Raw genomic sequence first — 23798 nt, forward strand, 5'->3', positions numbered from 1 at the left:
AGTTATTTACTAGATGCAAGTCAGCAGCACCAGACAACCCCGCTTGACTATGCGCTGGGGTGGATTTCACCCCACACCTTACAGAGCCACGTCAATGCTGCCAACGGGCTCTGCACCCCTCGACAACATCCGAAGGCCCTGATCCACTAGGCGCTGGGGTGGATTGCACCTTGTGCCTTGCAGAGTCAGGCCCAGGCTGCCACCACGCCCAGCACTGGCAGCAGCAACAAACAGCTCTGCCTCACCCAGCCCTGCCAATTGCCACCCCACCATCACACCTACCTGATTCCCCACTTCACTTCTCACTTCCCTCTGTGCCCCCCAAGCCTCCTGCTGTGCCCCCCCATTTACACGATTTTGACCTGTGCTCCCCTTGGAATACCCTGGGGGCCCGCAGGTTGGGAACCACTGATTTAGAGCAACATTCTTCTTGAAGTCAAAGAGGGATGCTTTGGCTCAATTTGATGCCTCTTGTACTATTCTGGAGGCTTTTTGGAAGGTGATTGGCATTTCATACCAGGGACCTTGGTAGCAGGACACAGGGGGCCATTGCAGCTTGCTAGGGAAAGAAGTTACTATCTGTTCTCTACTGTGCTACATCATCATGCATATACCCAGTGGGTGGCATTGCAGCTACTAATTCAGGAAGGATCAGGTAACTGAAGGAGTCAATTGGGTTCTTTATGGTCTTAGAAAGATTCTACCTCCGGACTGACTCCTCAGGCTAAGCTGGTTGTTGATTATGAACATCCCATCTCAAATGCCCATCCCAACTTGATAACCTACCACTTCCAGACCTGCTGCTTTTGTTTTGCTATATGTAAGCTCTCATTAATTTTTTTTGAAACTGAGTGCTCTCTCTTTGGTGCTGAAGGCTTGAAGCACATATCTAGCTGAATTTTTTTTAAGGGCTTCAACTGAAGCAAATGTATAAATATGATTTATTTTTAGGTGCTGCTGTTATTTTAATAGTGTTATGATTCTGTTTAATTGGACATGTTGATACCGGTAATTATGTGTCATTTTTCTTTTCTTTTTTTCATTATTGTGCTCTGCTGTGAGCAGTGGCAATAAACTTAATAATAAATAAGCAAATTAGTTACCTTCACTGTTGCAAGTCTATCATCCATTCCACCTATCACATGCCTCTAGAATAGTGCTGTATTGTCGTTGAAACTAGAGGCAAAGAGGTTGATCATGCAAAGACCTCTGCTAGGTCAAGCTGAAGACCCATCTAGTCCAGCATTGTTTCACAGTCGCCAACCATATGTCTATGGGAAGTCTGATAGGGAACCAGATGCCTTAGGGAAGATTAAAAATGCAATTGAGACATATCTGAGTTGGGCAGAAAACCACCAGGGCATGCCTGTACAAGGTTTATTGTGCAGCTGCAATGTTGTCCCCTATCTTCATTTATTCTTAAAATGTGTTAATTGCTTTTCCAAACAAAACACCTTGCTGCTGAAGATGGCTCACAATTTTAAGAAAAGGTAAATTTAAAAATACAGAGGAATATAATGCTACATTTATAACTGCTAAGGGCAGTAAAAGGTCATGTATCCCAAATGCCAAATAATAAAAATCTTTTTACCAGATGTCTGAAAGAATTAGGCAGGCCCCATTTATGGAGGGCGTTTCAACACTGAAGTGTCATAACAGTGAAAATTCAGTTCTGAGTCCTGCCTAGACTGCAGCCTCGCAGAAAGATGGAACTTAGGGAAGCCTTCTCTTTCATATGGTGTACTTTGTAGATAAGCCAGTACTCAGGTGTTTTCCCTCAAAGAGGTACAATGTGTCTAAGGTTATGCACTTATGCAACACCCCCCAAAAAGAGGACTAAAGCGGATAGGACTTTGCATACAATTGGCATGTGCTATTGTATACGTAGAGCTGTATTTATTTAAATAGAAATACAATGCATCTTATTGTAGTGGGGCAGACTGTGACAAGGTCACCTGTTTGCTTGCTCAGCCTGCTCTCCAGGAGCTAAGATAAGCAGCTTCAAGGCCTCTACTGTCCCTTCTTATGGTTCATAGATGTTCATATACAGTGGTACCTCGGGTTACAGATGCTTCAGGTTACAGACGCTTCAGGTTACGGACTCCGCTAACCCAGAAATAGTACCTAGGGTTAAGAACTTTGCTTCAGGATGAGAACAGAAATTGTGCAGCGGCAGCACGGCAGCAGTGGGAGGCCCTATTAGCTAAAGTGGTACCTCAGGTTAAGAACGGACCTCCAGAACAAATTAAGTTCTTAAGTTCTTAACCTGAGGTACCACTGTAATTGTAGAATCGGAAGGAATCCGAAGGGTCATATAGTCTAGTCCCCTGCAATGCAGGAATCCTGTCCACAGCTGTCCCTGGGTAGGCTCAAACCACCAACCTTCTGTACAGCCAGATGTACTGATCCATTGCATCACAGGCTCAATGTTTGTTGTTTTTAAACCAGATAGCCCATCCAATAGGGTACTCCCTCAAACAGGGAACAGGAACCTGTTGCCTTTTAGACTACAGTTGCCTAATTGCTGACCATTGACCTTGCTGGCTTGGCTGATGGGGCTTGGAGTTCAACAACATCTGAAGGGCTACATGTTCTCAATTACTGAAACAAAGAACTGTCCTCTTCAAATGGAGCTGCAAAGTAGGGCATGTGGCTGTTTTGTCATAGATTGGGCTAAATGTGCTTCCTTTGTCAAGGAGTTCCCAAGCCTGAGAAGAATCACTGGAAGGCCCTTTATGAGTTCCTAGTAAACATTCATCAGATGTTGACAGTACTGAAAGAAGGTCTCTCCCAAAAATCTTCAAACCCAACCAGGTTCAAATGGGAGAACAGAGCCTTTCAGATAATCTGGGGCCAAGTTATGTCATCAGGTTTTGTAGATTGCAACCAGAACTGCCCAGAAATGGACTGAAGCTGTTGTAACATGGGACTTGCATTCTCTCTATAGCCACCTCAAGTTAACAAACTGGCTGCCACATTCTGAACCAGCAGAAACTTCTGAATGCTCATCAAAGGCAATTCCACACAGAACATGTCACAGTAGTCCTAACAAACTGCAATTTGAGGTCGGATCTGATATATATATATATATATATATATGCAGGTTTTGGTGTCCTCGGGTGTCTTCCCGTGTAAAAGTTGGGGTGTCTAGGCGACGTTTCGACGAGGTCTCACTCGTCATCTTCAGGCTGGTGCTTTCGGCTTCTTGTTACTGGAACAGAGCGGGATCTCAATGTTTGAGTTCCTATAAATACTGTAGAGGGGGTGTGGTGTCTAGCCTCCAATGTTCTGGGCAGAGAGGAAGTTCCCAGGCTAGTGTGCCTTTTCTTCTTTTGTTCCTTAATTACTTGAGAGATACCTTGAGTGATTTCTTGAGTGATATCCTGAGTACCACTTAGGTGGGTCATTAGGTGTGGATTAGTTGCTAAAGTCTTTGTGTCTTGACCTCTTGAACTTTGTGAAGAGTTTTCCTGAGAAGATGGCTGTATTGCACTTAGTTGTGCTTTGGCTTGGCTTCATGTATAGGGGCGAGCTGTGGTTTTGTGGCTTGTGTCAGCCAGATCTGTGTAGGGATTGCAGGGGGGTGCAGCATCCGGAGGTGCCACCATGGATTGGCTACTGGATGGTGTCAGTAATTCATCTGTGGAGAGGGTCTGGGTTTGGGTCTGGTGTGGTTGATTGGTGTTGGTGTTCTGTGTGCCTCTGGATCTGGTGTCAGTTTTTGTGGGGAGGGCTAATTTCCAGATGTCTGGCAAGCGGGATGTGTCGTCACGCTTGTTCATGTTGTGAGGGTGTTTCTCTATCTCGATGGCTTCCATGATTATTCTCTTGTGGTGATGTTCCGTGTTAAAGAGCAATTTGGAAAAACCAAAACCTGCATTCCTGTACCCGTGAAAATCTACGACACCAAAACCTGCATTCCTGTACCCGTGAAAATCTACGAAAGCAAATATATATATATTTGTTACTGTTCCAGTAACAAGAAGCCGAAAGCACCAGCCTGAAGATGACGAGTGAGACCTCGTCGAAACGTCGCCTAGACACCCCAACTTTTACACGGGAAGACACCCGAGGACACCAAAACCTGCATATATATATATATATATATATATATATTTGTGCGTGCATGTCTTTTACATAGCCATAGATTTTTGTCTGGGAACCCTCTCCCAATCAAACATAACATTACTATTTTTTATAAGGTTTTTATAGAGACTGTGCCACAGCAGTGACAAGCAAGCTGCAGCTGGCACTTGTGTAGGTGGCAGCAATAGTGGATGGGCCACCAACCTGCCCCCTCTCCCAGTCCAGTGCCTGAGTCAAGGGACTCACCTTACCTAATGGGAGAGCTGGCATTTCTTTGCAGAAGTGCTTTCTGCATAAGGCCCCTGCAGGGTTTCATTGTGGGAGCTTCAGGAAAGAATATCAATTGAAGGCTGCAATCAGTCACCTGGAAGTAAGTTCCATTGAGCTAAATGGGACTTCGTTCTGAAATGGGATGTTTTAGGATTGCACTGGGTAACTTAAGCTTCCCTTTAGACAGGATTTTTTTTTCCAGGGGCAGCATCATACTGGGCATGACTAAATTTCCTGGGACTGTTTTCTCGAACCTTGACCATACAAACCTTGACCTTGTTGGGTCCAGGGCCATCTTAAGCATATCTGGCGCCATGGTACAAAGATCCCTCTCCCCCCCCCCCCGGTTTCCCAGAGTTGTCGATCTTTTTAAGGAAAGGTTAAAGGTTCCCCAGAGTTGTTGACCTGAACTTGGGAATTCCACAAGATTTCACTACAGGGAAGGAGAGGCAAGAGCTGGGGGTGAGTAAGTGGGTGGGTGCGGCAGGACAGCAGCAGATTGTCCTTGCCCACGACCACACACATAGTGTATGGGGTGTGCATATGCAGCCCACTGCATTTCACAACACTACTTAAAAGGAGAAATAAAAGTGCACTTGGGCACAGCTAAGGACGTGTCTGTGGTGGGAGGGGGAGCCAAACGCCCTGGGGAGAACCCATGAAACAATTCTTTCAGTCAGAGTTCAGCTTGGTGTCCAGAAAAGCAGCTCTTTCTGCTCCTGGCTGAGGAGGAGGAGAGTCTTTGCAAATGCTTTGGAGTTCCCTTCTGCCCGCTGGGAAGCTGCTGCACCGAAAAGGGAGAGGTGGGGTCCTTGCTTGCTGGTGAGGAGCTTTAACAGGGAGCTGCTGGGAGAGGCTCCTGCTTCCGTTCCCACCCACCTCTTTGGGGCTCTCTTCCCGCGCTCCTGTCATACACAGGAGGCTTGGGAGGCAAGCTGCACGCCCGGGCATGCAGGGAAAGGAGAGGCCGCCGGCAATGCCGCACAGCTTCCCCACTTGCCGGGGCGCCCCTGAGAGGGCAGTGCTGTAGCGCAGCGTGCCACTAAGCTCTATGGGAAAGACGGCTCTGGTTGGGTCCATCCACGTTTTGCATCACTATATTTTGCCCTCTCTTTTATACATTTCTTTTTAATATCTTTAAGTCACAAGCAATAATACTAGAGTTCCAAAGCTAGACATGATGCAGTTTCCCCTGAACTGTAGGCCTTATGTTTGACTTCTCCCCCATGTAAACAAACTCCTCTCTGTATGAAGAACAGTGTGTTTGGCTGGGGGCTACCATCTCCCTGACATGTAAAGCTTTCTATGTCAGTTCCTCCCTCCCCCGCATCCTCTTTGGGTGGGTGTTTAAAGATGGGATTCTGGCACCTACAATCTGAAGTGAAATGGTTCAAGAAAAACTCTTCTGTGTGATTCTACTGTATGTGTAGATCAGCTGGGCGGAAAAGAGAAGGGAATTGATTGCTTCTTTAGGCATAGTAAGGAAAACCTGAAACTCATTTTCTATAATCAGTGAATGATAGTAGTTATGAATGATTGCTGCAACACCAAGAAAATATTGGCTATCATATTTTGATAACCTGGGTGAGTCAAACTGCTGGGATCCTTTTCTGATAAGCGGCCTGGCTGACTACAACCCCGACTGTTTTAGGGCTTACTTATTCACAGGAATTTCAAAGTGAAATAAAGAAAGGGGAGCTTCTCTTTTTTAGAGATCTTAAAATATGCTTCGAGTCTCCCCAAAGCAAACATTTTTAAAAGCAAAATTATGGAACCTCTTTTGGAAAAATTATATCAATCTATTTCTTTTTCCATGTGATTTCATAGAGCCAGAGCCCCTCTTGGGGTGCCGAAGCAAACCTGACCACATTTTTCCAGGCTGACATCATCTGTTTCACTCACACTTTCACATCCTGCATTAAACCTCCTGCATGCACATCAACAAGTCAGGATTGTAAAAGGAGTGTAACTGGGGAACTGTTTTTGGGTGATATTTGATAGGAGCAATTGTGCGCACTGCTGTTTTAGAGTAACTGTGGCTATAGTCTACTATGTCAACAAAAGTCACTTTTGCCATATGGAAACCTAATTATGTCAGGATGATCTGTTCCAAAACACTTTGGAGAAATTCAAGTCATTTAAACAAAAAGTAAATCAGTTCTTTTCTTTTTTGAAAAAAAAAGCATTTGAGAATCAACCTTCCTTAAATAACAGTGTTCATATTTCAGAGTTAGAACTTACAGTTAACAGATTTGAGAATAATAAAAAGGACTTTTTAGTTATTTTTAGGTGGTTGAGAATTTATTAGGTGAGAAGAAAACATAGATATTTCCCCACAGTCCTTCAGTATAAGTTTAATCTTACTTTCATTTAAGGCACTGAGTAAAATTCTGGCTCTATGGATATAAATGGCAAGATGCTCCTTGCCTCCCCACTTCAGTGTCAATAGTATTTTTAATAATAAACAACAACTGTCCCACAAAGACCCACACATTAAAGCACATTCAAAGCATATAACCTCCCCTGAGGGAATGTAGTTTACCCCTCACAGAGAGACAGTTGCCAGCAGCCTTTACAAACTACAGTCCCCAGGATTCTTTGGGGGAAGACATGTGCAATGAATGTGCTTTAAATGTATGGTGTTAATGTGACTGATGGTATTTTGGTCTCCTGCACATGTTTGGCCCCATCAATGGGAATTCCTTTTGCGTGAGCCCCATTGAGGTACAGTAACACTGCATACGGACAGTTCCCATGCATTTCAATAGGGCCCTTGCCCAGCAGAAGTTCTTCATCACCTTAAATAAAGTGCTGTAGAATATTCTTGCAATGACAATTTTAACGGGAAGAGCCCAATATGTGATGTTCACTCACAATCCCTTAAGCATCAACCAGAAATGTTAAGGAAGTCCTGGGCATTCCAGAGCATGCTCAATTCACTTGGGTCATTGGCCAGGCCTCTAGTCCTCATTGTAGGACTCTGTCCTACAAGATGTGTGACACAATCCAGTGGTTATACGAAACAGGGAAAGTTGGAATGTAGGAAGCTGCCGTATACTGAGGCTGACTATTGATTCCCCTAGCTCAGTGACTGACAGACGCTCTCCAAATTCTCTGAAGATGCCATGGACTGAACCTGGGGCCTTCTCTGTGTTAAGCTGTAACCCTGAGCTCCTGCCCCCCCAACTACTGCACTCCGCCCCCAAGAAACAGAAAGGTGGATAGTGATAAATACAAACTACTGTCCAAGGAAGCCTGGTCATTACTGATCTCACTGAGGAACTGTATGGCCAGAGGCCCTCAATACTAGCATAGAAGAGGTGTCAGCAGTTGTCATTTGTTATACAATAGAAATTCTGCTGAAATTCTCTCTTCAATACGACTATTAAAGGTGCAAGAGCCTTGGTAGTATTCAGTTCTATTCAAAGAAGACCTATTGAAGTAGACCTCCATGACTAAATTAGGTTCATTATTTACATTGTGTCTACTCTGAGTAGGATGTAGTTGTATACAACTCGCTGCCATGTTTGGCATTTGAGAAGCCCCCAGACAAGCTTTCAAATCACCCCAGGGGGTTCTTGGATCAGAGCTTGAAACCACTTTGCACTATGTGATTTACATACATTTAAAAACACTGGTTCTGGTATTTGACCTGCATCCCAAACAGGAGGCAAAAGGGAAAGTCAGAGGAAGGAAAGGAAGTGTCTTGCCAGTGCACCCCCTTCTGCGTCAGTTACGTCCCAACGATATGATGCTGTCTTGCTGCTCCTTCTGCACAATGGTTGCTCCAAGCAGTGAGTCACTTCTGTGGTTTGGCAGCTGCTTTCTGGTTTCTCTACAGGCTGCCATCTGGAGAGTTTGGCGGTGACATAGTGGCTTGAGCATGTGCTTTTTGCGTTGTGGCTCCAGTTCTCTGGAATTCTCTTCCCTTCAAAGTGAAGCACGCTCCAGCATTGTCATGTTTATGTCGTCCGTTAAAAACTTTTCTTTTCTCTCCAATTAGCCTATTTTATTTCTGCAGTTTTTCACTCATGTTGGTGTGTATGTCTTAATACTGTTTTATGATCTGGATTATCTTTCATGTTCTGTTTTCATTCTCCACTCAGGTATTCTCTGGATATAGAGCTACTTGTAAATTCAGAAACAAACAAACAAAATGTGTGGGGAGAAGGAAGGGACCCCAACATTGTAAATTTGCCAGTACCCCCCCAACTCAGTTTATATGCCATTATGAGTTTGGGGAAGTAGGTTCTGTACAGAGACCCTTCTAATCCCTGTATCAGCAAGTGTTAACATCTAATCGAGGCTTCTAATTCTTGGAATAGCCAGGTTATCCTCTTGGTGAGGTGTAGGGAGAACAAAGGGAGAGGCTTTATTGGAGACAGCAAATAGGTGGGACAGATAGTGAAAAGGACAAATGCCAAAGTTGAGAGCTGAGCTATTTTTTTTTTAGGCAGTGAAGTGACTTAGAAGGAAAGCAGCAAGCTGGGGCGAGAGCCAGAGCAACGTTTGAGAGCAGTGTTGGATTTCTGTTTGAATTCAAGGTTGCAGTTACGGGAGAAACAAGACTCTCTTGGGGTGTTGATGCTGTGAGCCCCTCCAGGTTGTATATATGTGTAAATGAACCATATATCAAAAAACACCACAGTCTCTGCTGTGCTACATTCCCAAAGGAAACATATACACCTAGAACCCCTGGAATATTGCACCGTTTGGAGATTGGAGTGGCATGCATTAGCTACTGTAACAGCACCCTCTCTGTTCCCAAAACTATTGCATCACTTCAAGTGGTCCTTTGGGCTTGGATGCTGTGATTCTTTTGCCAGTAGCTGAGGTTATGTGAAGCCCATTCAATCCCATGTTGTTTGGCTTCCTTTCCCCACTGCCCCCCCTCCAGTGTTTTGTGATGCTTCCAAGAAATTATTTGGGACTAGTTTTTTTACCCCTTTTTTCTTTTCACAAGCAATCTATGTCTGGACATGGAGCTGGAAGCTTTTGCAGACATCATTTGAGCTTCTCAGCGCTTGGCTTACACAAAATCTTGCATTTTATAACCAGATCCAGAACAGAAGCAGATACTCCATAAATCACTTTAATGGCCAAGCTGCACATTTTAACTATTTATTTTTAGTCTTGCTTGCTCTGGGATGAGAAAACTTTGAATGTGTATGGCACTGTCACACCTATGTATCCTGCCAAGCGGATCCCCTCCCCTTGTTCTTAAAAGTTGATGTCATACAAAAACTGGTCATTTTTAGCAGTAAGGCTGAGAAAGTATATTCATCTCCAGCCCTCTTAAAATTCCAACCATCTACGAGTTTTATACATCCTGTAAGTGCATACAGAGGCTGAGAAGAGGGACACTTTCACCCGATCCAACACCCCTTCAAGCCCAGCACATAGGGGGTTTGGGTTGAAGCCCAAATATCCCTCCTCCCCTTACTCCCAGAGGAGTCTATAAGAGACTGCATAGGGAGTCTGGGTAAAAAAGAGGTCAGTCAGGGCTCCTATGCCTTTTGATACATGGACAAGGGAATTTTAGTAGGTGTAATAATAATAATAATAATAATAATAATAATAATAATAATAATAATAATAATAATTTTTATTTATATCCCGCCCTCCCCAGCCGAAGCTGGGCTCAGGGCAGCTTGTCATGCAAGCTAAACTGTCTAAAATTCCCTCTTCTGCACAACTATTAAAGGTGTGAGAATCCAATACTTTCTTTTTCTATCCACCTGCAATAGGTAGAGGTTATGAAAGATCTAGATGCATTTGAGTGGAAGTCTTTCCACAGCCCTCTGGGATCTGTATGTTCACACAATTACAATCAGTGTAATAAAACTAGGAATATTAAAAAACACACACATTCCTATTGATTAACTGGAAGCAGGCACACCCTGGGAATATTTATTGAGAGGCATGTCCAAATATTAATAAGCATCCTAAATCATCATGTAATGTATAATTTTCTTTCTGTTTGCATTGCAGATAATGCCGGTGAGGAGAATCCCATGCAAAGCCAATGCACCACCTGGATCCTTTTTTGCACGGGACAATACAGCAAATTTCTTATCCTGGTGCAGAGATGTGGGAGTAGACGATACCTGTCTATTTGAATCTGAAGGTTTGGGTATGTGTCAACTCCTGCACATCACAATTTCCATTGTACTTATATCAAAGCATCAGTCATGTCCCTAGTGTTTACCACTGGGGGCAGAATCAAATCAAGCTGTCTTTGAAATCATGACGCACCATTGAGTCACGTTTTTTGACAGAATGTTCTAGGTCATAGCTGCTTATTTGTTTTAAAATACTGCATTGAAAATATTACAGATACTGCCTTCTATTAAATGTGGTATTACTCTGAGTTGTGATGAAAATGAAAAAGAAGGATGTTTTGCGGAATTTCAAGAGAAAACCTGTTCTAGTTTAATTCCGACCACAGTCAGTTAATTCTGCGCTGCAATATTATGGACGCTTATCTTGTGAAAGTCAGTTTCACTGCACACAATGGAACTTCTGTCCTGAATGCATACAGAACACCCAGTGCCATATTGATGGCTGCAGGTCACGGATATTTTGATGTCAATAGTCACTAATCAGGATATTAGGGAGCAAGCATAACTCCACACTGTAACTGAATGAAGGGCCTTAGGCAATGCTTAGGCTGCTCAAAACCTCCTGGCATGCTAGCAGAGAGCTCCACCTGTGGCAATGCACAGCGAACGACAGCAGGGCATGCTGGGTGTGGGAATGGATGAACCACATCAATTGCCCCTTTGTTTCCCTGACAAAACGGCACAACTTTATTTCAGTCCTGGGGCTGGTGTAGTTAATTCCCTCCCGCTACTGTGAGTTGGTAGGAAAGAAGAGAGGAACTGAGCGCCCAAACCTCCTGCCCTATCCTCAATGAATCTGCACAGCTGGGACATAGGCAGATCTCTTTTCCTCTTTGACTTTGTTAGTAGATGTCAGGGCTGGACTGAGGATGAATGGTGGGGGCGGCCCCCCTTTCTCCTGAACCTTCCTGAGAACAGGACAGTATAGATTTAGAACAGTGGTTTGCAAAAGGGCATAGTTCAGAGGCTGCAGAGGGGGAAAACTGGGAAATATTGGAAGTGGAATAGCAGGAAGAAGAAACACCAGGGGAGAAACAGCTGACAGACTCAGTGTCTTTGGAAAGCATTCCTGAGCCCCCCTCTCCCAGGACCAGGCGAGCATTGAGGGTAGTCAAACAGAAGGCTCAGAGGCAGAAAGCTCAGATTAGCCGACGCAGGGGTGATGTAGAATAGGAGAGATGTAGTGGGGTGGGACTTTACTTGGAGCAACACCATTATCTAGGGTATACTGCATTCCTTCATCTCTCACTGTAAATATTGAATAAATTAATTGGTAAGAACTTTTATTGTCTATCTGCTTACTGGCTGCCACCGTGGGAGGGATCAGATTCCCAGAAGCTTGACAGTAGCTACTGTAGAACTGGGAAGATGTCTAATTCTGCAGGACTGGACCTCAGTTGGATCACACCTAATGTTTTACTTGTATATTCAAAACTGGCATTTTATGAATGAAGGAAGGAATAACTAAATGCTGAAACCATGTCTAAGTAATATTAGAACTATCATTCCACTATGCATAGTTCTTCGTCTTCAGTTGCTGGCTCTTGAAAAAGGAATTCTATCGTTCAATTAGTTCAATTAAGTATGCTTATTGGATGATTATTACTGGCATCCTTATGATATCCTCCAAAAATTTCTGTATACTTAGCATGTGACTTTGTCAGCTAATTGTATGCTTACTGTTCTCTTATTAAGCATATAAAAATAAATACACTCTGGAGTGCAAGAGAAATGTGAAAGGGGATGTTGCTGCATCATACCAGACCCAGTCACTATACATTTCAACAACAGCCAGAATTCTGTATGCCCAAGCATGGGAAAAATGATGAAGCAAGTAGATTGGTTCTGAATCCCCCCCTCCCGTTTTTCAGAAAATTCTGAAAACAATGGAATATTATTAAATTTACAGTGATGTTAAATGGCGAAGGAAGACTAGTAGATGGGATTAGTAACCCAAAATGGCAATAGGGAATTTGGAGTGTTAGGAAGTGGTGTGGATTATATGTTGATGTAGAGGATTAGTATAACAATAGTAATAGTACCCTGCTGTTAGGACGTGAATAGGGATAAATATTGGAAGCAGACGAAAGCCATAGAGAAAGAGACAGGCTTGATTTCTGCAGGAATCCAAGGTTGTGGCTATGGGAGAAGCAAGATCCTCTTGGGCTGTTAATGCTGTGAGCCCCTCCATCTTAGGCTCAAATTGAATATATGTGTAAATAAACCCTATATCATAAAGACATCACAATTTCTGCTGCCCCTCATTATGAGGAAACCGAACCCTGGGGGTAAGCTCCTGGAACCTCTGGAATCTTGCACCGCACTGCTTGAAGATTGTGGTAGCATGCAACAATATTTTCCCGTGGAGGGAAAAAAAGAAGAACTAATAACTCCAGTAAGCCAATTCTTATTTTAATTTCATACTTAGGCCAAAAACAAGTCCCAAGTGAACTAATAATTAAGCAGCAACACCAAAATTACTACAGCTCTGTAATAACTGCAATTTATTGCTTTGCAGTGGGCACTTAAAACTGTTTAAATGAAAGAGGGATGGTATTACTGCTGGATTGGATCCAAAGTTGCCTTGCGTGAGTGAGTGGAAAGGCACCTTTACTCACACAAAGCTTTGCTAACTTCACTCCCCTTCCCATCCCACACAGCTGTCCAACACTGTTTGGGATGGTTCTCCCAATGGTCAAGCGGAGACTTTGGTGGTGTTTCTAAAAGTCCACAGTGGGGAGGAGAAAGGAACAGGAAAGCCATGTTGCAAGAGAGGAACTCTGCTCATACTTCCCAGACCCACCCCTTTATTTTCCCCAATAGCATTCATGATCGATTTGCCTACATGAAAATTATACCATACTACTTAAACAACTCTAATGCCAACCCAGACGCTGGATTCATCAGCTGAGAGCCTTCTGTGTGTGCCTCCTTTGAGGGAAGTGTGGAGGGTGGTGATATGAGAATGGGCCTTTTCTGTAGTGGCTCCCCTCTTGTGGAAAGCTCTGCCCAGGAATGTGCCATCACTATCAACTGTTAGGCAACAGGCAAAAATGTTTCTTTTTAACTGAGCTTTCATCCTTTAATTTGGATAACTTTCATCCTTTTGAACTGTGGGATGTGTATCAATGTGTTATTTATTTTGTGCTGGTTTTATAATGTTTTTTTGATCTTTGCACTGTTTTACCAATAATTTTGAATCACTTTTGGGGAGAAAACAACCAGTAACTGCAAATAATAATAGTATGTGTGTAGCGTTTTACATATAACTCTTTGCTACATTTGGCAATTCTTTTATTTTGAAGTCATGTGGTTGTTTCCACAATATGTAATCTTCTTCCCAAACAATTACTGTTTCTGTTGTTGCTGCTGCTGCTGTTAATATAATTATTTCATCATTTTTTTAATACCAAAGTGCCTTATAGGATAAAAACTGAAATAGCAAACAAGTTTCAAATCAAATATAAGACAAGGACATAAAATGCTCATCCAAATAAGAAATAAATTCTAGCCACTCTGCTTTTAGTCGCCAAGAAATAAAGGTGAAGGATTAAACAGTAAGATACAGAAGCTTGGAAAATGACTTTCCAGATTACACACTGACCTTTTTGCTGGCTGAGTCATCCAGAGAACCGAAGCAGAGTATGAGATGGACAGTTTATTTTTATCTTGACCACCTCTGCCTTCGAGAAGCAACAATTTCAGCAAAGTCATAATCTTAATAATATAATTTTTCCTCCTTTCATGCTTATGACAAATCTCTTTTGATACAAAATTTAGGACAACCTTTTGCCTCAAGATTGCCTTTCAGCCGAAGATGAAGAGAATCAATTGTTTGGTTGGACCTGGAATCAAATAAAAAGTGAAAAGCTGTTGTGATGGAAGACAAGTCTACTGGAGCACTAAATGAACTCACTGTGCTATCATCAAGAGGCTTCTGTTTTCCACTGCTCAAAAGGTTTTTCAGTGTGTGCAGCTCTTATCTGGATTGCAACTGATCTGTTTGCCTTCCTTTTCGACATTCTTTTCCTTGCATTTTTAATATGTGAGAAGATCGTGCTATCCTCATTCTGTCCTTGGCTTCTAATATTACTTATCATCATCATTACGTGATAATTATTAATGTATTTTATTACAGCTATTCCAGGCATTTATATACCGCCCAAGTAAACATGTCCTCCACTCAAAAATCAAAATCAGTCAAATATGTACAGCTAATTAACAGCTAAAAATGCTAGTGGTTTTTTGTGTGTGTGTGTGTTGGCATGAGGCATTATGACTAGACCACTCCAGCAAAACAATGTTAATGTGATGATAACTTTTTCAATATGAATTGCAGATCCAAGCAAGTATGGTTAGTGGTTAAGAGCGGTAGACTCGTAATCTGGTGAACCAGGTTCGTGTCCCCGCTCCTCCACATGCAGCTGCTGGGTGACCTTGGGCCAGTCACACTTCTTTGAAGTCTCTCAGCCTCACTCACCTCACAGAGTGTTTGTTGTGGGGGAGGAAGGGAAAGGAGATTGTTAGCCGCTTTGAGACTCCTTAGGGTCATGATAAAGCAGGATATCAAATCCAAACTCTTTTTCTCTTCAAGCCACTGTTCCCAGTGACCGTCTTTGTGAAATCTGTGTCAAGAAGTCTTCCAGTTGGACGGCCTCTTGCTCTGCTCTGGTCAAAGGCATTACGATGAAGTTAGCACAGCTACTTGCCCAAGTAACGACTTGCACAAGTTTTTTGAGAAAAATTAATATTACTGTTTTGGGGGCTGGGTGTGTGTGTGAATGCGGGGACAGTTTTTCCTCAACCGACTACTTGCACTGGTGTTGCACTACTACATGTTTAGAGAGCTTGTGTCACACACATCATCTCACTTATGGTGATGATGCAGGCAATGTGCATCGTCATGGCTTTCCCACTACCACACAGCTCTGGAAATCCACCTCAGTTACAAAGCTGGCCTATCTGAACCTCTGCCCTGTCCCCCAACCAAGCTTCAGGGCCATAGAGTGTAATCCCATAGAATAAGTTACCTAGAAAACCTGATCCTCAGGACTCAACCTCATGGATAAATTACCTACTTATGGCTATTTACTGGATTATTTTCCAGCCTGCAAGCTGCCAGCAAGGCGCCCCTTGATCTGTGTAAAATATTTTTTTTAAAAAATCCTGTCAGCACATGATTTCATTCATCAATTGCCATTTGCTCCGACTGAGCACTAAAGAGTGTTTTTTCTCAGGAGGAAAAGTGGCAGGACAAGAGGAAGGGTGAATAAGCCAAATGGCAGGATGGAACCTATAGTCAATCCCTCATAATCTTGCTGGGTCTTTCACACAGCAAAAAATGAGGTAGAACGTGTTTCAACATGCAACATTATGAAACCCTTTACTTGCCTAGCAAGTCAGGGCAAGGGTGTGATGGGAAACTAACTGGTATTCATTTCCTGAAATTAAATAAATTATATTTTGATTGAATACCTTTAGAAATGGAAGAATAATCAGTTTCCTTCCATTTCCCCATGCTTTTCACTGAATAGCTGTTAAAGGGAGGACTTGTTATTCCTTTTGGTGCTAGTGCAATTTAAATGAAGAAAAATGGCAATAATTGAAATTAGAAACCTTTTTATTTGCCTCTGCTAGGTGATGTACTTCCCACACATGCAGCAAATAAAAGACAGTGAAGGATAAAATAAAATGTGAAAGACTATTTTCAATAGTGCTGTGAAATATGTCCACACATGACATACTTGAAATACTGGTATTTGTAACGCCTTGTGAAAGACTTTTGTATCTTTGTGACTTTATAGTTCTGGCAATGTGGTGGTTGCCAGGGCAACTCAGCTTTTTCATGATTAGTAAGACAAATAGGTATGAAAAATCAGGGTAAATTGTGAAGGGCATAGCAAATGTTTGTTCTCTCTTCCTTCTTTGGCCAAGTGCTTGTTGAGCACCTTAGTGCACCTGATTTTTGATGTTTGCTTTCCCCTATATTTTGTTCTTTCATTCTTTCTTTCTTTCTTTCTTTCTTTCTTTCTTTCTTTCTTTCTTTCTTTCTTTCTTTTACACACACACACACACACACACACACACACACACACACACATATATATATATACAGACACATATATATATACACACACATACATACGATGCCCAGTTCCTGCTGCTTTGGAAACAACTAAACACTAATATTCCATTTCTCCTCCTGTTTTGACTTTTCTGTAAAAGACTTTCACCTTCTGATTTCTTCTTCTTTTTTTATTGTAAAGGCATCGCAAAGGGGTGTCTTCACAACATTTAACATTAGAATTTCATAAATACATAAAGTGGTTCCACCATGAGAGGGGCAGGACCAGCAGTTTAAAAGAGCAATAACAAAATGGTGAGGAAGGAAGGCAACTGCACTTCGTAGGCCAAAGAGTTCCATAATCTGGGTAAAGATGCTGAGGAGGCCCTGAATACACAAAGTTGTGGTTGAGAATTCAACCTATGAGGTATATGCAGACCATTTAGCAACGTGACAGTTGTGGGACAGGCCAGTTGTCACTGCAATAGCAGTTCCATCCACAATCCGGTACAGACTGTCCCTAATTTGGCATCAGTGGGGCGACGACTAACTGTGGATGCACCCAGCCTGGTATTCTGTCTTATCACAGATTGGTAGGCCTATGTGACTTTATGTTAGCAACAGGGGATTTGGCAAACCTAACAGGAGTGGCACAAAGGCACAAAGGCACAACTTGTGCCACTGTTGGAGCACACGATCACTACTGCTCAATGGTTTTCTGCTGATTTGGGTGGTATTCAACTAAGTTTTACTCAGCATAGGCCCACTTAAATATATGACCATAGCTAAGTTGGGCCTATTATTTTAAAGGGGTCTACTCTGAGTAACGCTTAGATGAATACCACTTAATGTTAATTTATCATAATACTGTAGGTTAAAAATTGTGCAGTAAGGTTTGGTAGCAGTAAAAGTGATCCGTACATATGTGTGCCACGTGCTCAGAAAAAAAACATGTTTAATGGCCTGATGCTTATCTATGTTAATATGGCTGGTTCAGATCAACCCTACTGCACTTAGGAAATGTGACCTACTGTTTCACAGTGACAGCACAGTAAGCCAAGCTATGGTTTACTGATAGTGACTAGCAGGCACTTTGCCCTTCCCCGTTCCTTTTTACTGCCATGTCACACTGAGCCAAGTCAAGATTTGGCATAGAATATTGTTCAGACCAGGACTCATTATTTAAGTCTCTCACAAACCATGAGTTTTAGGTGTGGCAGCCAAAAGACCCAGGAAGGAGCAAAGTAGTTGTGAACTCCTTTCCTGGAGGTTTGTAGGGTTTTGGGTAAACCACAGTTTGGTTGACCATGTTGTGCAAACCAACTCAATGTACTTCCCGATTAGAGTTATATGCCCTTAGAAAATAATCTCTTCCAGACGATGCAATCAGAAGAATGTATCTCTAGAGTAGTTCTAGGGTTGTTTACATTGTGAGAGACACAGTCAATTTGCTTTCAGAAGTTCTTTCTTTGGAGGTTGTTCATTTGTGTTTATTTTCACTGGAAGAAGGTATTTTCGATTCACTCCATTGCTCAGTACATGGGGTTATTGTCGGGTCACACTAGGAACGCTGCCTGTTGTGTAATGAGTCAGAGATGAATCAGGATTCCTTTTTATCCAGGGTGCTTTTTAATTTGAGTTGCACCTTGAGTGTATAAAGCAAATCAAGTTTGAAGCGAGTTCAAGAGGTACCTTGGGAAGAGTGATAACACAAACAAGCTCTGTGAACCGGGTCAGTTTTCTTGAGGGCATTGTAAATGTGCTGCTTACAGGCCTCTCTGTCTGGAAACAGGCCTCGCAGCATTTGATTTTCATTATGTTGGGGGAAAAAACTCCAGTTCACGTTATTTTAAAACATTATGGCATGCCCTGTGGGACTTCTGATTTGCTTCCTTTGACAGCAACCCCCTCCCATGCTTTTGAAACCCCTCTCGGGTTTTTTTCTTTTCTTTAAAAGGCTTGCCATGGTATCTGGGCAGCTTCTCTTTCAGAAACACAAGTACCAAGCCCCCTTGGGCACAAAAAACTAGTCACACAATTTTTTTTTTACATCCTCTATTATGTTTCTTTTTTTTCTGTGAAAGAACTAGGCAAAATGTGCTATTGCTGTTCTGTGATGTGGGACAGAACTGAAGTTCTGTGTCCTTGCAGCGGTTCTCAACCTGTGGGTCCCCAGATGGTGTTGGACTACAACTCCCATCATCCCTGAGCTCTGGTCTTGCTAGCTAGGGGTGATGGGAGTTCTAGTTCACTAACATCTGGGGACCCACAGGTTGAGAAAGGCTGGTTTATTGGTTCATGGCATTTGCAAACTTACTTTACTTATATTGGGTGGGGCACTTCACAAAGAGGCGTACCCTACCTGTGGAAGTTTTCTGTTGATGTTTGCCCAGTACAGATGTGTACTTATTAAAAATAACCCAAGGTTTATATATGTGGTTGTGAATGTTCTGGGGAGGGGGGTGGTTGTCCAGTGAAACCAAGAAAAGGAAAAAAATGCAGGGGGAAATCAGGTACAGAAGCTTTCTGATATGTTCTATTCCACACGCGGTATGATACAGTATATACTAGTGGGATATAGCTGGGCTAAGTATGAAAAATTGTAAATATTAGAGGTGTGCAACTGCTTTGGGCACAGTCTGAATAACAAGGAGGACTGAGGTGATTTTACCCTTTCTGGAGCTGAATTGCAATGTAAACAAAACACTCCAAGTTGGATCAATTGGCTCCCCACAAAGCCTTGTACCTTTCTGTCTCTCGGTTTAAATGTACTCTCTGCTTTCTCCTGTTTTTCTGTGTGTCTGTTTTTCTACTCTAGGTCCTTGAACTTTGCAAGGAGTGAAACTGTCAACATGCTGATTGTGGAGCACTGAAGAGCCCTCAGTGCTTCTTTGTTGGTGTTAAAGCAGAGGACTTTTTTTAAAAAAAGAAAGTTAAAAGCTTAATTTAACTTTTAAAAATGGTCACAGTTCTGCTTAAAGGGGAAGGGTGAAAATCCTCTAGAGCTCTTCAGCATTTAAGGGCAGCCCCACCCTGAATTGTCTTAATATGGATTATAGAGGAAAATGAAACCCTTTTGTTTCCACTACAAAGGCCTCTGGACCTCCAAATGGCCCATTCCAAGGATCCCCAAGTGGATTATTTCAGGGGGGAGCAGAGGAAAATGCCCTGGAGGCAGAAGGCGGAAAATGTGTAAAGTCCATTATCAACAAAGTGCATCCTGCTCCTTCATGGGAGGCAAACCAGACATGAAGGGCAACAGAGACTTATTGACAGACCTATCACAATCCTGCTTTGGTTAGAAAGCAATGCATCCCATTGCTTGCTCCATACCTCGCCTCCTTTTCTCTTGGTGACCCTGGTCTTCTGGCTTGCCCATTGCCTCCCACCCCACTCAAGATGATAAGAAGTTTGACACACCAAAAGCCCTTAGTATAACCTAAGTGGCAGACAGATCAGTGATTGGGTCTTCGGAACAATTCTGAAGTCCATTATGGGGCTTTTCCTGAGCATCTTCCCATTTTTTCCTTAAAGGGATGCTAATCCAATCTTTAACATGGACATCTCAGTAGTTTCCGAAGACCACTTCCTCAAATGTGAGTCAGACATCTGATCCAGAGTGCCTATGTGAACAATGCAAAATTCTAACAGTAGTCTGCATTCTTATTATAGTTCTCCATGGACTGCTTCATGCAGCCAAAACCCCTGCTAACCACAATAGGAGTGTTTTGACAGAGGACAAATGGGTGTTTGGCTTCCTCATTGTATTATTGAGATCTTCTGAGCAATTCATTTTCAATGAATATGACTGTCCTATATTATTGAATGGTTATAGGATCTGAAAGCCATGAACGCGCTTCACCTCTTTCTTCAAAGACTCCATGCAGCAAGAAAAGGGTTTGCCTTCAGTTATACTAGCATGCTAATATGTGTGGTTTGTTTTTGGAGTGTTTTGACATGTATATTTTTCCATCCTCAGTGCTTGTGACACTAGCATACATACACTTATGCATTTATATGACATACATAGGTGTGTGACTGACTTATTTTGATGCAACACATGTTCTTAAAAACTTAATCAACTTTAATCTTTAAAGCAAGCCACTGTTTGCAGCAGTATATTATATTCATCCTTTGTTTGGATACTCTGGAATTTTCTGCATATTCAACTTCTTGATTTATATTGCTTTAAAAATTAAAGATACTGGATGACTATATTTACATTATTCTTTCATGTCCTAAGAGACAAAGGCCCCAATCCAGCTGAAGGTGTTTCTGACTGAGGCTGCAGTCTATACCCATATACATGGGCAAGTCTCATTGAACTGAGCATGAATGTGTAGCATAAGTTCCACTGCTGTTATGATTCAGTTCGAATAAAGTGAAAAATATGTGTGAATTTTTTCAGACTGTTTGACTGAATACATCCCACTGCCTGTTGCATCAGGAAAAGTTTTTTCCTCTCTGTCTGTCCCCCCCCCCCCCAGTTTGTTTAAAATATCCACATTTTTGTATGTGATTTGTCACTTTGAAGATTTTTAAAGTATTTTTGTATCATTCTGTTATTGCATAAACAGTATTATTTTTGACAAAGGTTGTGTAGTTATGAAAATCAATCTTTTTAAAAAAGTTATATGATTCTTACTATGCTTACTCCTACTTTCAGAGAAAACTAGACAATCTGTGGGAGTCAGATATCTGTGTTTAGTAATTCTCACTAGATGATCTCTCTCAAATCCACATAGAAGCTGGTAATTTAGATTTCTATTTAGTAGTGAAATAATGGAGACAGAATCACAGTAAACAAGAAGCAATACAAAAATGAAGAGTGTTAATGGTGAGGACCTGGAATAGTGCACAGTGAAAGAAGTGTTAGGTTGCCATATCATTGGCGGTAGAAGATTGGCACACAATTTTACTGATGTTGGGGTTGTAGTGGGTGGAAGAAAGGGCTCAATGCACGAAATTTTAGAAAAAAAGAGCTGTAGCAACTCCATTAACATTAGCAATGTGTGTAGGATGAGCCAGGATCAACTAAGTATTGATAAAGATTGGGGAAATATCAACTTCAGAAATATGATTTGGGAGTAGAAAAACTACACAAAGTACCGTATCCTCTATTTGCTGCCTTCTTTATTTTCTATCTTCTGGGTTGTATCTTAGACTTAGAAACACAGCCCCTCCCAACATCTTCGCCTCCCATTCCTCCTTCACAAACAGCTCTGCAAGTTCCTCTCTGACTCACATTATCTGACCAATCCATTCTGAACAACCTTAGCCAAACCTTTCCTTTTCCTTTATTGCCACACAGTTTCCCTCAAGTGCATTCTGACCCTTCCTCCTGTTGACGCGTCCAGATAATATGGATTCCTGAAGAAATACAGACAGGAAAGGAAACTTTATTTTCTGTGTAACATACTGGCACTAGGTGAAAGTGCAAAAAGGAGGAGTTGTAGCAGTAGTAGTAGGTAATCTTCTTCACCAACACCACTATATAACAAAGATTAGGACTATATTTAGAAGAGGCCATGTTTATGACAATCATTGCTCCAGGGGTTTGCTTGAAATGTATTCCACAGAACCTGCCTCTCCGTGAAAGTTAAAACTTTTACGGATAAAAATGTCACAGTTGGAATTTGCAATGTGCGCAAGCAGTCCAGTGACTTGTAATGCATACAGTACTATGTTAGTTGTATCTGATTACAGTGTATTAGGATAAAGGATATTGATTAATTTATAGCAGAGATGGGAGTCCTATGGTCTTCCAGATGTTGTTGGACTTCACTTTCCAAGAGTCCCAGCTAGCACAACCAATGGACAAGGATAATACCACTTGCAGTCCAGAAACATCGGCAGGGCCACAGCTCCCAAGCTCTGATTTATAGAGCCCTTGGATTATTAAAAGCAGTATGTATATCTGTAGTGGCCAACCTTCTTTACAACTAGGCAAACAATAACATGCTACTGTTGCACACTATAGTACATATGCAGCCCTCTGTGCTTTGGCATGATTTAACCACTAGTCTACTCACCTGGAGAGCAGGCAGCAACATAGCGGGAAGGTAAACGGCGTTTCCGTGTGCTGCTCTGGTTCGCCAGAAGCTGCTTAGTCATGACCTGGAAGCTGTACGCTGGCTCCCTCGGACTATAGAGCGAGATGAGTGCCGCAACCCCAGAGTTGTCCGTGACTGGACCTAACGGTCAGGGGTCCCTTTACCTTTACTGCTCTCCGAGACAGCGGCAAATTCCAGCTGGCACCATTGCTGCATGTTGAACATCCAAGTTCACACACACCATTCTGAACATGTTTGTTTCCTTTCATTTATGTGTAAAAAGAATTATCCTGCTTAATATAACCCCCCAAAAACCCCCTCTAAGTGTCTTACATGAAAACAGTAACAATTCAACAGCATTCAATAAATTATCCTAAAAGCTTGATAAAAATCAGATTAAAAACAAAACCATGCTCATGGGTGGGGGTAAGTAAATTCTGTGGAGTAATATTATTATAAATATACCATGAATCAGGTTGATTTTACTAAAAAGTCTATGTTTATTTGGACTAATTCAAATGGCTCAGTCCCGTGGATTTCAAAAGAACCCCACAAGCATAGGCAGCAACTAAATGACTCATATGAAATGGTTAATGCAGACGGTATACTAATATTGCTACTGATTCTTGGGGAGAAATTATTGTAGGCTGTAAGTGTACACCAGCTGCACCAGAGTACATGCCAGCGGTTGGGTCGCCATCTAAAATATGATGAACTCTCAAGAAGATGCAGTGCTTTGGGTTGTGCCCCATGTAACTCCCTCATTACATTAGAGTTGGCATTAGTATGGAACTAATAGCATTGCTATAGACCCATGATGATTTTGGCAAATGCGTGTGTTAACAGCAATTCTATTTCCAGAAAAGAATTCAGTTATACTATGCAGCACTTATTGTATCATATAGACCTCCTCCCTCCAAGTTTTACATGCATACCCGTGTTTGTACTGACCTCAGGAATGCTAGCAATTTTGCTTTTAACGTATCGGCATATTCTTATCACTTCACCAGATACTTGGTATTTTTTAATAGTTGGCTAGTACCTGCACTGTCTGTCATGCTCTAACAATGATTTCACTCTCTCACATTGTTTGTCATGAAATGCATGAAATGTGTCTGGAATATGTGAACCAGCTGCACAGCAGCGCATTCCTTTTCATCAGAGAAGCAAAGCTCTGGCAGAAACTGTCTCTCGCCAGTTCAG

General features: G+C 42.1%; 1 protein-coding gene and 1 long non-coding RNA gene across 6 annotated transcripts in view; one reads left to right on the plus strand and one right to left on the minus strand.

Annotated features, from left to right (window-relative positions):
* LOC310851363 overlaps positions 1–23798 on the minus strand; it is a 690313-nt gene that overhangs the window by 248100 nt on the left and 418415 nt on the right. The gene's annotated exons all lie outside the window — the stretch shown is intronic.
* The window catches only part of GAS2 (growth arrest specific 2), a 116359-nt gene that overhangs the window by 43145 nt on the left and 49416 nt on the right, over positions 1–23798 (plus strand). For all 5 annotated transcript variants that reach the window (XM_083752426.1, XM_083752423.1, XM_083752427.1 and 2 more), the window contains one exon: positions 10348–10489. In XM_083752426.1, the coding sequence (XP_083608552.1) occupies positions 10348–10489 (142 nt within the window). The remainder of the gene's footprint in view (positions 1–10347; positions 10490–23798) is intronic.

This window comes from Podarcis gaigeae (assembly GCF_964106915.1).
Source record: "Podarcis gaigeae genome assembly, chromosome: 1".
Classification (NCBI taxonomy): domain Eukaryota; kingdom Metazoa; phylum Chordata; class Lepidosauria; order Squamata; family Lacertidae; genus Podarcis; species Podarcis gaigeae.